General features: G+C 48.3%; 1 protein-coding gene across 3 annotated transcripts in view; it reads left to right on the forward strand.

The window, feature by feature from the left end:
- The window catches only part of Calcoco2 (calcium binding and coiled-coil domain 2), a 34,155-nt gene extending 21,404 nt beyond the window's left edge, over positions 1–12,751 (forward strand). The window contains exons 6-13 of one of the 3 annotated variants that reach the window (XM_028869019.2): positions 1,011–1,099; positions 1,409–1,478; positions 2,648–2,770; positions 3,163–3,249; positions 5,655–5,750; positions 8,351–8,486; positions 10,897–10,925; positions 11,435–12,751. In XM_028869019.2, the coding sequence (XP_028724852.1) occupies positions 1,011–1,099; positions 1,409–1,478; positions 2,648–2,770; positions 3,163–3,249; positions 5,655–5,750; positions 8,351–8,486; positions 10,897–10,925; positions 11,435–11,608 (804 nt within the window). In that variant the 3' untranslated portion in view covers positions 11,609–12,751. Of the gene's footprint in view, positions 1–1,010; positions 1,100–1,408; positions 1,479–2,647; positions 2,771–3,162; positions 3,250–4,538; positions 4,698–4,954; positions 5,123–5,654; positions 5,751–8,350; positions 8,487–10,896; positions 10,926–11,434 lie in introns of those variants that run through there. The other 2 variants (XM_028869020.2, XM_037200550.1) reach the window with 2 other exon arrangements.
- The last annotated feature ends 2,440 nt before the right edge of the window (positions 12,752–15,191 follow it).

A 15,191-nucleotide genomic window follows, 5' to 3' on the forward strand; every position in this document is an offset into this window, starting at 1 on the left:
TAGGCCCTCTACATATATGTGACAGTGTGTAGCTTGGTCTACTTGTGGGACTCCTAACAGTGGGAGCAGGGCTGTCCCTAATGCATTCTGGCTTTTGGGAACCTATTCCTCATACTAAGTTGCCTTGCCCAGCCTTAATACAAGTCCTACCACAACTTGATATGCCATGTTTTGTTGATATACATGGATGCCACCCCTTTCTGAACAGAAACAGGAGGAGTGGATTGGGGGGAGCAGAGGAGAGGAAGGGGAGGGACTGGGAGGAGAGGAGGGAGGGGAAACTGTAGTCGGGATGTAAAATAAATAAATATATTTAATTAATAAAAAAGAAAATTAAAAAAATATCTTTTGGTGTGGAATCCCCTTAGTGGTGCCATTCTCTCTATGTAGTGCTCTGCCTAACTAATACAGTATTTGAAAGTGGCTACTAAGTTAAAAGTGCTAATAGAGTAGTTACTCTCCTGTTACTGTGATAGAGCACAATGGCCAGGGGCAACATGGGAAAGAGAGGGTTTGTTTTGGCTCACAGTTCCAAGGGGTGAGTCCATCATGGTGGGGAGGCGTGGCGGCAAATTGCAGGGATGTTGGCAGGAGCAGGAGGCCACACTTCATTTACAAGCATGGGTTGCAGTGAGCACTAGAAGTGGAGCAAGGCTGTACCCTCAAAGCCTGCCCTTGGTGACGGTGACGAGCTTCCTCCAGCAAGGCTGTACACCCAAAGCCTACCCTCAGTGACACACTTCCTCCAGCAAGGCTGTACACTCAAAGCCTACCCTCAGTGACACACTTCCTCCAGCAAGGCTGTACCCTCAAAGCCTACCCTCAGTGACACACTTCCTCCAGCAAGCCTGCACCTTCTCAGAACCTTTCCAAACAGCACCACTAGCTAGGGACCAAGTGTTCAAATGCCTGAGCCTGAGAAGGACATATCTCATGAAACCACCACAGTGCTTACATACTAAAACTTGTCTTAAAAATGATCTGCCTCTTAATCATGTTTCGCTCTCCAGGAGGCACTAGAGGCACTGCAGAGCACCAATAAGAAGTTAGAAGAGGACATGGAAGAGCAGAAGGCCTGTTGGGAGACTGAGATGCTCCGGTGAGTATGCCTGCCCTCTTCTTGCATGGGAGCGATGGCAGTTTGTAGTTAACACTGCTCGTTAAGGTAGGGAGTGACCCAACATCCCTGTCATCCCTCCCATTGGTCATCCTCGGCTACACAGGGACTTTGAGGGCAGCACAGGCTACATGATACCCTATTTCAAACAAAAAAAAAAAAAAAACCTGACTTCCTGTTATGGCATGTATGTAGGTGATTAACTGTTGTCTTAGGCCAGGCCAGGTCTGAGTCACTTATGTACTGGGGTAATTGATCTGGAATCATAAACAATCATTTCCACTCCCATAGACTGAAAGAACACAACCAGAAGATATCCTCAGAAAACGAGAAGCTGGGGAGCAGAGTAGACCAGCTTCAGGTGAGTGACAGTGTGCTTTTGCCAAAGGGCATTTTCCAGAAAGATGTTGCTCCTTGTAGCGAGTGCCTCGAAGCACAGCAGTGATGTTCAACTTTGGTGCTGTGGCAGAATATCTGATGTAAAAACTTGACAAAGGAAGGATTGATTTGGCTCAGAGTCTAAGAGGTTCCTGTCCACCGTGGTGGAGAGGGTGTGACAGCAAGCAGCTCACACCACAGCATCCAGGAAGCAGAGAATGCTTGGGCTGGCTTTCTCCTTCCCTTGTGTTCTGCCCGAGCCCCTCGGTACCTTTCCCTTTTATTACCTCCTTAGAAATTCTACAGAAGCCAGATGTGGTGGTGCCACAGCACTAGGGAGGCAGAGGCAGGCGGAGCTCTGTAAATCCAAGTCTAGTCTGGTCTACAGAGCACGTTCCAGGACAGCCAGGGCTACACAGAGAAACCCTGTCTCAAAGGGGAAAGAGAGAGAGAGAGAGAGAGAGAGAGAGAGAGAGAGGAGAGAGAGAGAGAGAAAGAAAGAAAGAAAGAAAGAAAGAAAGAAAGAAAGAAAGAAAGAAAGAGAAGAAAGAAAGAAAGAAAGAAAGAAAGAAGAAAAAGAAAGAATAGGAATGTCCACAGACACAGAGTGCTGCGCTCATCTCAGAGGCATTCTCAGGCGGATGGGATCGACAAGCAAGACTGAACACTACCATTTTTAGAGCATCAGACTTCAAGTTAGGCTATGGGTTTTTCAGTCTTAGATCATGTGGTCCCACATGTGCATATTACAAATAGTAATGGCCTACGAGGAAATTAATTTGTGTTTGTGTATATATCATGAACTAATCTTAAGGATGATAATCATTTATAACAATGATTTTCATTTATTACAAAATTTTCTCAAGCAAAATCTTACTCCAAAGCCTAGGATGTAATGTAAAGCAGAACTGCTCTATATTTAGGAAGAAAGACAAGCTTTCATTTAAAAAAAAACAAAACGAGACTGGTTGACCGTTGCTCAGTTGAGTCAGATTCTGGGCCGTGTGGCAGAGCCGGTGAGTGGAGGAGCCCCGAGGGGTCTCTGCAGTTGGGAGTTGCTAGGAATCATCTTCGCTCCTGTGCGCGTTAGCTTGGAACAGGCTCCCACTTAGTTTTCCTCTCTCTTACTGTGGAATTCACTCTTTGCTTTAGGCCCAGCTGTCAACTCAAGAGAAAGAAATGGAAGAGCTTGTTCTGAGAGACCAAGACATGACAGAGCAGCTGCAGCGTCTCAAGAATGAAAATAGCCAGCTCGTCCTCAGTCTCACTGAACAGGTAGACCCGTGCAGGCAAACTTTCCCACGAAAACACACCTTGTGCTTTCTTTCCTGGCTCTGGGGAAGGGCTCAAAAGATGCCTTTACCTCTACTGCTGCTTTTTGAGACACCGTCTCACCGTGTATCCCTGGCTGGCCTGGAACTCAGTTTCTGCTGCCTCTGCCTCTTTGGCTCTGGATTAAAGGTGTGCACCACCACACCCATCACACCCAGCTCAAAGAAGCCATCTTGTATGAGGTTATGTCATGATCTTATTCAACAACTAAAAGACTTCCTCAGCATCCTGCTTGCTCATGAGTTCAGTGTGTGCATGTATGTGTATGTGCACGCGTGCGCCTGTGCGCCTGTGCGTGTGTTCCCAGCGTGGTACTAAAGTCTCTTTCTGTGCAGAAGGAGCAGCAGAAGAAGCTTGAGCAGACAGTGGAAAAGATGAAGCAGAGAGAAACCACGGCGAGGAAGAAGCAACAGGAGCTGACGGCATGTTGACTGTTTGTGCATGGCTCTGTGGGCGGTGCCTAGGAAGACAGGAGGGGCTGTTTTCAGGAGATGGAAAGACAACCGAGACATTAGGGTAGCATTCACCTATGGGGTTTTACTTTCTATCCAAAAGGACAGAGAATCTGCCATTTGAAAGATGTTTCAGAGAGGTAGATGTGTCTAATATGTGATGAGTGATCAAGGAGTATGGAACATTAAACATCAGGACACAGTAGTGGACAGATCTTTGGGTTAGGAACTTACTCCAGATTTGTTATGACAAACAAGTGAATAACTATAAAGAGCCACACGAACATACATAGCAATGAAAGCCTAATTAACTAGTAATTTCCTGAAATAACTTGTTGGAAAAGAGGCCTCACGATGCTGACAGGAACTGAAATCTGTGTTTTCTGAATGGATGTCAAAAAAAGACCATGAGGATTCTGACATCGGAAAGTGTCCAGACTGCCTCATACTGTAGCTGCATCGCTCTGGCCCTCACATTTGGTCAGGTTTTGAGAACTGACTGTGTGTATACTGCTTATTTGCTAGCTCACTCTTACAGTCTCAGCCAGGTAGAGGCTGAGGCAGGAGGACTGGGATTCAGTCATCCTGAGCTGCATAATGAGTTTGAAGCCAGCCTACCTTTCATGAGACCCCGTCTCCAGAACCACGAATATGAGAAGTAAAGAGTAGGACAGGGTTTGCAAACCGTTCAGCCCTACGACGGGCCTTGAAGAAACTGAATTCGTTACTAACCTTTACAGTTGAGACCGTTTCCCACAAACCCGCATTGCCCACTTGTGAAAAATGGCAGCGTCTGGTGCCATTGAGCCCACATTACTGCAGGGTCACAGCCAGGTGGTTGAGGGGTTAGATGGGTCACACGCTCTCGGGGACTGAGCCCAGGGCTTGTCTGTGCTAAGCATGTGCTCCCTCCCCCACTGAGCGCCACCCCAGCTCTCCTCTTCTGTTCATTCACTCCATTTCATCCACTTCTCTCCTGACTCCCAGGCATATGTGAGGTTTTTGTTGAGTGTTGAAGGAGGGGAGAAAATAGCTTTAATCTATAATTATATGAAGATTTGAACCTCCTTATGATTAATCTAGCTTTTCTTGGAATTTTTCAAAACCCAAGGACTCCCCCGCTTGGTGCTAGGCATCAGACTCAGGACCTCACACATGCTCTCCAAGCCTTTACCTCTGAACTATATCCCCTTCCTTATAATCTTTATTTCTCACGCAAACGCTCTCTAACTGCAAGGACTGTGTGTCTTGTACTTCAGGAGCCTAAGAACAAAGAGACAACCACGGAGGAGGAGTTAGTGCGAGAGGTTGACCGCCTAAAGGCAAAGGTAGAGGCCGGGAGAGCCTGTTACTTAGAGAAGTACAAAGAGTGTCAGCGACTCCACAAACAGATCAGGCAACTCAGGGCTTCTGCAATGGTAGGTGCCAGTGAAAGGGCCCAGGAGAGCAAGGGACGTGGAAGTCAGGTTCCGACCAGCCCAGAGGACACGCACCCTTACTAAGGAGCTTTTTCTTCCTAAAAAGAGAGGGTGGCATTAAGAGACCGGAAGCCAACCTGGGCAAGGGGAAAGTCCCTGGGGACTCAGACCCATTCATGGATCTCAGGGAAAGTTTCTGTAATGATTCAGGAGGTTCGGTGCAGACTCAGAGTCCTTTCTTATTTCTGCCTTTTGAGGAGGTGAAGCAGGACCAGAAGAGCCAACAGGAACCAGTGGGGATGGGGAGCAAGAAGCCTGACATCGGCACTGTCATCGGGTAGCCCCTCGATTACCTCAGGGCCGGCTAGAAGCGCACAGCAGTTTGGGCACCAGCATTCAAATAAAAAATCATGCAACCAAAACCACAACCAGTAGGATTAGCTGGAGTGTGTCTGTGAGACGTGTGCATGTGTACGTGGACAAGCAAGAAATGGGGAGCACTGAACATGAAACTAGCTGAGTCAACCAGCGTTCTGGGGAGTTCCGAGCCCAGGCTGTGTACCTGGTGGAACCTGGGAGAAAGTCCTTCCAACCCAGATCAGAGTGCCTCAGGCCCCTGGAGTAAGGTGTCCACTCAGAACTAACAGGGTCCTGTCATGCCGGGTAGGATTCCAGGGTTCTAGTTGTCTTCACCTCTGAAAAGTCAGTCTTCAAGGGTCTGCCTCGAGCTCGCCTCGCCTCTCTAGTCTCTTACCCTGTCAGTTAAACTGACACACCTGACATTGCCATGCCTGCTCAGCTTTCCAGCCTTTGGCCAAGTCCCCAGCACCCTCCCACCTCCCAGAGTTCCCTGCTCTCCTGCCTCAGCCCTCCTCCCTTTGGAAGCCAGCTCCTCCGCAATCTACCTTGGGGCTCCATTTCAGTATAAGATCCTAACTGTAATGTCTTTGTTGACAGGATGAGAACTTTGACCTGTCTAGAAAGCTAAGTGACAACAAGATTGTGTCTGACGTTCTGAAGAGAGAGAAAGAGAGACTAGACAAAGAGAACAATGTAAGTGTGCAAGAAGGAGGAAATCCCAACATCTCAGAGGGAGGGCTGGGGGTAATGGCTCATGGCTGTGATTCCAGCTGCTGCCAGGGTAAGGCACGATTAGCTCAAGTTTGAGGCCATCCTGGGCTACAGTGTGAGTTCCAAGGTTACATTGTGAGAGAGACCCTGTCTCAAAATATTCAAATAAACCTGGTGGTGGTGGTGGTGGTGGTGGTGGTGGTGGTGGTGGTGGTGGTGGTGGTGGTGGTGGTGGTAGTGATAGTAGATGCCTTTAAACCCAGTACTCAGGAGGCAGGAGGATCTCTGTGTGTTTGGGGCCAGCCTGACCTACAAATTCTAGGACAGCCAGAACTGTTACACAGAGAATCCCTCAAAACAAAACAAACAAAAACAAGAGAGAGAGAGAGCAGGTTAGCTCAGAGGTGTGATAGTAAAAGTCGGAGGGTGAATAGAAGGGCCCTTTCCCGGTGAAGCAGGCACATAAGCAAAGTAGTCCAACTTACCACAAAATCCTGGGATTCGTTGGTTTTGTTTTTGAGACAGAATCTCTGTAGCCCAGGCTGGCCTCAAATTTGCCATGAACTGAAAATGACCTTGACTTCTTGAACCCATGGCCTCCATCTGCCCTGTGCTGAGATTACAGTCATCCACCACCATGCCTAGTTTATGTGGTGCTAGGATCGAACCCAGGGAGTTTTGTGCATGCCAGGCAAGCACTCTACAGCTTGGTTAAGCCAAAACCCTGCTTTTTAAATTATTTTTTGATGTTTTGAAAGAGGGTCTCAATATGCAATCCAGCCTGGCCTTGAACTGGAAGCAATCCTCCTGTCTCTGCCTCCCAAATACTAGGATTACAAGCATATAACACCGAGTCCAGCACATAAACACTCTCTCTGTTCTACATAAACTTACTTGGCATGACAGGGGTCATCTCACAAGAAGCAGCCTTGGTGGTCATGGCTATGGTGACCATTCACTTACTCACCAATCCAATATTAACTATCTGTATGTGCTAACACTGAGCTATTGGCCGAGTTATTTATTGACTGAAGCAAAAAAAAAAAAAAATGCTTCTACTTAAAGTCATCTCATGCCCAGCATCCAGGAACAGTTGTCCAGGTGAGTGTTGCTGCTGCTTCTAGACTGACACCTCTCACTGCTCCATCGCTGCCCTTGCTGGGAACCTTCTGGGCTGTCTGTGGCCCCAGTGTCAGGAAACTGCGGGAAACTGCAACAACGACAACAAAGGCGTAAGAAGACAGCACAGCAAAGTGCACTGCCTTCTTTTTTTGTCGTTGTTTGTTTGTTTGTTTGTTTGTTTTGAGACAGGGTCTCACTGTACCCAGCAAATACTCCTAAAGTACACAGCTCAGAAGCCCTGGCCGTGGGCACTTTATGGCCCCATCTCCGTAAGCAGTCCGTCTAGCACACTGAAACTCCACATACATCAACCAATAAGCCCCTTGAGAATTTCTGAGCTGGCTTTTATTATTTGGGCTGATGCATTTGGAGATTACAGAAAGCCTTGGGGGTCTGTTTCTGGTCCTCTATTCTCATTCTCTTGGATTAGATGGGGGTGCGAGGCAGGGTATGGAACACAATCCACCCTGCCAAGCAAGAGTCTGCTGTTTGGAAGTTTGGTCCAGAACTGCCTGGAGTGAAAAGCCAGGCGTGGAGGTGCATCCTGTACTCTGAGCACTCTGGAGACGGCACAAGCAAGAGAAGCAGGGCTTTGTTTTGATTTATGGGTCATATAAATGTGTGGGTGTGTGCATGTGAGTGCAGGTGCCCTCAGAGGCCAGAGGCCTCAGGTTCTCCTGGAGCTGGAGTTACAGGTGGCTGTGACCTCCCCACCATGGCTGCCGAGAATCAAAGGGCAGTGCAGGCTCTTAACCGTTAGCCTTCTGTCCAGCCGTAAGAACCAGGAACTCAGCCAGGGGTGCAACACAGGCCTTTAATCCCAGTACTCAGGAGGCAGTGACAGGTAGATCCCTGAGTTCAAGGCCAGCCTGATGTACAGAATGAGTTTCAAGACAGCCGGAGGTATGTAGAGAAACAGTCTTGAAAACAAAACTAAATAACTAAATAAATACATACATAAATACATAAATAGATAGATAAATAAATAAATAAAAATACAAAATACAAAAATAAAGAACTAGGAATTAAAAGTTTCAGCTACATACATACAAGTTAAGGGCCAGCCTGAGCTACATGAGACCCAGTATCCAACAGAGAGTGGGCCAGTAAGATGCTCATCAGGCAAAGGCATTTGTCGTGTACGCATGGTGACCTGGGTCACCCCAAACCCATGCTAAAGTAGAAGAAGAGAAACAACTCCGCAGAACTGTCCTCTACCCTCCAAACTCATGGCCACACCTCCACCACACACACACACACACACACACACACACACACACACACACACTAAAAACTTAGAACATATCAATTCAGTTCAGATGTCTAAACTCAGACATAAGCGTAGTAGTTGTGGGTCGGTGGTCGCATGGTTCACGGGGAACCTTATGGGCACCTGCCTGCTCCTGCAGCAGTTCTCTGTTGCTGCCTTCCAGCGTGTCTGTAAATCTTTCTGTCCTCAGATCCTGAAGAAGGAGAACAACAGACTGATGAACTACATGGGCCTCCAAGGCGACTCTTTTCCACATCAAATGCATTCTTCAGATCAAGGAGCTGGTAGGCAAAACCCAGGCCTTGTGTATGGAAATCCATATTCTGGTACGACAACTTTCCCACTCTATCTGGAAGGCCCTTGCCAACATCCTTTTCCCCCACTAATATGTGTGTGTGTGTGTATGTGTGTGTGTGTGTGTGTGTGTGTGTGTGTGTGTGCTGCTAATTAAAGCTAGCATTGTTAAGACTTGCTGGACAGAAGCTAAGGACCCAATAGAAAGAAAGATGGCAGGAAAAAAGTGTTAATTGAGAAATAAATCTGAATCCAGAAGACACAAATCAGATCATTTGCCTAGAGGCAGCAGGCACAAATTGAGTCCCATGGCTACCTTCCAAATATAAATCAGAGAAATGTCTTTCTGTAGAAAATGCACACATACAAAGGAGAGGAAGCTAATTAAGTTTTGGAAATGGAAACGCTAGAGGCAGGTTGTGCCTCCCAGAAACCCATAGTTCCGGCAGCCCCCTGATGGCCCAGCCGAGGATAATGAACAGGGGTGTGCTCCACTGAGACCTATGGGCAGGAAATAGGAGGGATGTGAAGTAACTTGTCCCTTCCACGTGGGAGGCTGTCCCTGCTGTCTGCAAAGCTAATGCAAGTCCTCATTTGGTTTTTTGCCTGGTTTAAAGCAGTAACATCTTCTTTAAAATCAGAACCAGTTCTTTGCAAGAGGCAAGAACAAGTTTCGTCTTTGTTTTTAAATATTTGAACACGTTTATATTCTCTTCCGGCATGGCAGCCTCATGGGAAAGGAGCAGGTGGAAGGCTGAGCCTAGGGAGCTGGCGCCGTGGGTAAAGTGCTTGCTATGCAAGCTTGAGGACCCGAGCTCAGGTCCCTGCCCCACATAAAAAGTGACACAGTGGCATGTGCCTCCAATTCAAGCACAAGGAGGATAACAGATCAGAGCACCCCAGAGGTTGCTGGCCAGCTATTGCAGCCAGTCAGTGAGCCCAGGTTCAATGAGATAGAATTGTCTCAAAGAATGAGCTAGAACAGCTGGGGTTGAGCTGAGAGCACTTGCCTAGCACACAGGAAGACCCAAGATTCAGTCCCCAGGACTTGAGGGGGTGGGGCAACCAAGAGAGGAAGACTACTGGCATGGACCTTTGCTGTCCATGCACGTGTGGGCGAGTATTGCACAGAGTGCATGCACGTACACACAAATACAAAGTGGGAGGCCATGCTAGATGCCATAACAGCGAGACTGTGTCAAACAAAAAATAATGATAATAGTGATGAGGGGCTGAGAATGTAGCTCAGTTCGTACAGTGCTTGCCTAGGATGCTCCAAGACCTGGCTTCAATTCTTAGAAACTGGGCATAGTGCCGCATGCCTATAATCCTAGGACTTGTATGGTGGAGACAGAAGGATTGGATATTGAGGGTCGTCCTCAGGTTACATAGCGAGGTCAAGGCTTGCCTGGGCTTTGGGAGACTCCGTCTCAAAATAATAACATCGAGCTGAACTTGTTGGCTCATGCCTGTCATCCCAACATTGGGAGGCTGAGGCTGGGGGATTGCTGTCAGCCTGAGCCACAGAATGAGATCCTGTCTCAAAAATAAAACAAGAAAAACAAATAAATAAAAATTATAGGAAGATTTTCCCTAACTGACTTTCTGGCTGAGCAATGGGGGGTGGGGACCAATGGAGTCATCTGTATCTTCAAACCAGTCAGCTGGGCTGATGAGACAAACGATGTGGAAGGAGCTCCTTCCACGTGTTGTCACAGTAACTATGACGATGGATATATAAGTCACCTCCAGGGGACTGTTGATGCTTCCCCCTGCCCTGGGCCGCTTAGGACCCCAGTGACCACTGAGCTGTCTTCCCCCTGCCCTGGGCCGCTTAGGACCCCAGTGACCACTGAGCTGTCTTCCCACTGCTCTCCTTGAGGACCTGCCTAGCAATCACCCAGAGGTTGGGCTGGAGAGAGGGCTGAGTGAGTAAAGTGCTTTTGTGAGTGTGAGTCCTCAGAACCACATAAAAGCTAGGTGCTCTAGCACACCTCTGTAACCCCAGTGCTCCTTCAGTGAGACAGGAGGCAGGACAGGGTTCTTATTGTTTGCTCATAGCCTAGGCAAACAATAAGGACCCTGCCTCAGACAAAGCAGACTAGGACCTACACCTGAGACTGTTCTTTGACCTTCATGTGTGTGACACACACACACACACACACACACACGAGATAAATGCAAAGCAACAGATCTGACAAAACAGAGGCCTGACAGGCGCATCCTGCTGCAGACGTTTTTGATGGTGAGTACCCTCCAAAGGTAACAACAGCTGGGCATAGTGGAGTGCTCTTTTAATCCCAGCACTTGGAGGCACACGTAGATCTCTGTGCCTAGTGAAAGAGGGCACAGTGAAGGTCCCAGAACACGTCTACTAGACCACAGCTGGTGTTCAGGCATGCTAGGTTTTTCATTGAATAAAATCCTTTTTATTCCCCTCAGGTATCCAAGAAAGTTCTGCTCCCAGCCCGGTAAGTATTTGGTTCATGAGATTGTTGTTCACATATAAAATCCCTGAGAAATCCCCAGGCTTGCTCCAAATCATGGGAGAACCAGGGAGAGATGGGTGCATTTTGATAGCTGCAGGCAGGGGTCAGCTGGCTGGGCCCAGGGCTGGGGTAGCCGGCTGAGGTGAGGAGAAGGAATCGGCTTTCCATCCGCATTGCTCAGGGTGGTCTCCTGCAAATTGAGTTGGCAAGTGACAGGGAAGAGATGTGGCCTGGTCAGCTAACCAAACAAAGCCTGCCCAGTGCTCCTTCCAGGCAAGAGCAGTGTTGACTGTTTTGGCAATATTAGGCCCTTTCAGTCCCAGGGTGAGAGGAAACCCCAGACATCCTCTCCATATGTGAGTGTGTTCTTATTTCCTGAGCACCTTTCTTGTGCTGATTATGCTAGGCACTGAGAATACAGTGGAAAGCCAGATAGAGGGACATGTCTGTGATGCAAAGCTCACGTTGGGACATGACCTCTCTTCTTCCAGCTTGCCATGAAGTGCCTCATCTGTTCATCAGACTTTGGTGATGGAGTCTGTGATCACATCTTGGAGCAGCAGCAAATGCAGACCCATTTCTTGAATTGTCCAATTTGTGACGAAGCCTTCCCGGCAAGAGAGAAGCAGATCTTTGAAGACCATGTGTTCTGCCACTCTCTCTGAGTGTCCCCGCCTGCGGTCTGTGCTGCATCAGGTCTCACAGTGTAGAACACAGTCTCTACTGTAAGCTCTCCAAGGAGAGAAGCCTGTCTAAATCATTTGGGGTTCACTTAGAGCTGCTGCCCGCAAAGGGTGACTGTGGCCGCTGTAGGGTGGTGTTGACAGCGGCTGCGGCTGCCCTGTCCACGTCACATAGCTGCAGCTCCAGCCTGCCACCTGCAGTGCCCTTTGGTCCTCAGACTCCAGTGCAGAACCTGCTGGTCCCAGCAGCCACCTGACACCAAGGCATTGTCTTCCAAGTTGTCCCACTGCGGTCACAGCCAGGCCTTGAGCATTTGTGCCCTGTCCTCAGCCCTGACCCCAAGGGTGGGAACAGGACGGAAGTGGAGAATTTCTTTATCTTCCTCAGTCCTTTCTTCAACCAATGGCCTCAGATTACCCCAAAAAGGCACAGCAGAGAACTCAGATTCCAAAGATTTATCGGCTTCCAAAAGGAGCAACTTTGTTTGTTTTTGAAAACAGGGCCTGACTCTAGCCCTGGCTGGCCTGGAACTCTCTATGTTCTGTGTACGTGTGCCCCCAGAGTGCTGGCATCAAAGGCATGCACCATCATGCCTGGTGAGAAGTGGCTTATTCTTCACCTACAAACAGCCTTATTTCTAGCAGAGTGTGATGATGTGTATCTGTATTCCAGCAGGTGACAGGTTGAGATAGGAGGGGTATGAGTTCAAAGCCTCTTGGACTACATTGTGAGGCTTTCTCTCGGGGAAAAATGGGGAGAGGGCAGGGAAAAGGCTTCTTTCTATCTAGATACTTCTGATTGGCACTTTCTGATCATTTCTTTACATACAACATGGATTATTATGTCATATATATGAAGAGATTTTTTTTTTCTGGCTGACCTGGAATTCACTGTGGAGCCCAGGCTGGCCTGGAACTCAGCAATCCTGCTGCGTCACCTTAGTGCTGAGCCTACGGGCCTGAGCCACTGCTCCCTGTCCTGAGTCTGTGAGTGGCAACTGGGAATGGGTAGGAGGTGTATGGGCTTGCAACTTTCTCAAGAGTTACTTGTTTGTATGAATCTAAGACTAATGAGACAATGTTAATCTCTTTACTGTTCGAAATAAATTACTCTTTTTAAGGACATGTATCTTTTTGTTTTTGTTTTTCAAGATAGGGTTTCTTTGGGTAGTCCTGGCTATCCTAGAACTCACTCTGTAGCCCAGGCTGGCCTCAAACTCAGAGATCCCCCTGCATCTGCCTCCCGAGTGCTGGGATGAAAGGTGTGCGCCACCACTGCCCGCCCGGCTTGTTTTATTTTTTAAAGGGGGAAGGGCTGGAGAGAGAGCTCCATGATTAAGAGGCACTCCCTGCTTTTTCGAGGACTCGAACTCAGTTCCCAGCCCCTCATAACCATCTTAAACTCCAGCCCCACGGGATCTGGCACCCGCCCCCAGCCTCTGTGGGCTTGTGCCCACACAGACACATAAATGAATAAAAATTCTTAAACATTTTTATAAAGATTTTCTATTTTTATTTTATGTGCATTGGTGTTTTGCCATGGGTGTCGGGTCCCCTGGACCTGGAGCTACAGACAGTTGTGAGCTGCCGTGTGGTTGCTGGGAATTGAACTCAGGACCTCAGGACCTCTGGAAGAGCAGCCAGTGCTCTTAACCACTGAGCCATCTCTCCAGCCCCTCTTAGACACTTTTTAAAGGGGACAGTGAGATGGCTCAGTGGGTAAGGACACCGCCAAGCAGGCGACCTGAATTCCACCCCTGGAACCCACATGGTGGGAGGAGAGAACTGACTCCCAAAGCTGTTCTCTGACCGCCACGTGAACACACACTAAACAAGCGATATTTAAAACAGAACTTAACAAGAAGAAGACATTCCATTTATGATCTTGTATTTTAAGTTTGAGGATTAGGCAAAAGGGTCTGAGAACGCAGACTCACCAATGATAGATACCACCTCCCAGTCAACGCAAGAGTGTCCTGCTTCCACTGAGTGAGAGGCTCCTCAATGGAGCCTCTGCTTGAGAACTCGGGCCCTGCCTACGCACGGTGACTTTCTATCTGTGCATTTTAAAGCAGGGTGGATTTTGCATGCTTTATGAAGTTCAAAGCCTTCTGTCCAAATCTGCCCATCTGAACTGTTACGAAAGTAATTCTGCTCTCTCTTCTGTGGAGGACCAAACTGACAGGGCTCCTAGGCATCAAACAGTGGGTCACTAGAGCAACTTACAAAAACTTTGAATACAGGATGTCATTCATAGGTGAAGGAAGCTACAATTCTCTCCTGATGGGGCGGGCTGTCCTCATGTGACTGGAGAACATGTCCAATCCCTTTAAGTTTTTTATTGTGTGACAATTTCATACATGTATACAGTGTATTTTGATTAAATCCCCTCCCCCGTTCCCTCCCCGCCCCGACTCCACCCCAGCAACACCCCCCCAATTTCATGTGCTCTTGTTTTCAACCCTCTGAGCCCATCAGGGCTACTCGTGTGGGTGTGGGACCGTCTACCAGCACGATAGCCTCCGCTTCCCTGTGCAGCAGCCATCCTGACATCGTGGGACTTCACTGCCATCCACACTTCACACCGCAGACCCAAATGGAAAGGCAGAATGGTGATTTTTGTGCCAGGCTCTGTTCCCAGCTATCTTCGGCCCCGTGTGGTCTGTGGACCACAGATTGGACAAGGCGGCTAGACAGCTACCCTCGGCTGCTCGCCTTGGTTTCCCCATGATAAAATGAAAACGAACCAGTACCTCTCCTGTGTCATCCCGTCACTAGGAGAACTTCCACACCCGTGAGCCTTTTGTCCCCCCCACCCGGAGGACCAGATGCCACGTGAACACCACTCCACAATGGAGACCTGGCAAATGGAAATGCCATTTTTTCCCAACGTGCCTCTCCCACCCCTGTGGATTGCTGTGCCTCCCCGGACGGTTCTCGGAAGAGCTGCAGTTTAGTTTGTACCAGTCAGCTCTTAATTAAGCACTTGAGTGGAGAGAAGCAGTGGCGCGCATAATCCAAAATCAGTGGATGCCATTTTCTGGTGAATTACCCACCTCTTTGCTCCTGCTGCCCCGAGGGTTCCCAAGATTATCGGAGGCGGCAGCAGCAGGCGCCTTCCACTGCTGCAGGAAAAACAGTTGAGGTGTTAATGAGCCTTTTTGCTGGGTGTAAAACAAAGCGTCCTTAACCACTGTTCATTATCTCCAGCTGCTCTTACCAAGGCAGAGAAGGGGAAATTATGCCCCAGGCGGCTCTGAGTGGTAAGAGAGACAATCATTCTTAAATAATCCACTGCCCACTTGCCTTCTCCATCCCCTGGGCACCCACAGATTTCATAGTTGTGAGATACCTGCAGAATTATAGGAAGATCTGTAAGCAAATAGCAGCTTTATCCAAACTGGATTTCTGAAGTTTTGTAGTTAAATGTGGCGACAGGTTTTCTTTCTTTCTTTGCTTTTTCTATCGCTGAAATCTCTCTGCCTTAGTGGGATTACTTGATGACTTGGGAAAAGTCACATCCGAGTGGGAAGAGAAAACTAACCCTAGCCTGGAGCACTGCAGA

This window comes from Peromyscus leucopus, chromosome 8b (assembly GCF_004664715.2).
Source record: "Peromyscus leucopus breed LL Stock chromosome 8b, UCI_PerLeu_2.1, whole genome shotgun sequence".
In the NCBI taxonomy this organism is placed as follows: domain Eukaryota; kingdom Metazoa; phylum Chordata; class Mammalia; order Rodentia; family Cricetidae; genus Peromyscus; species Peromyscus leucopus.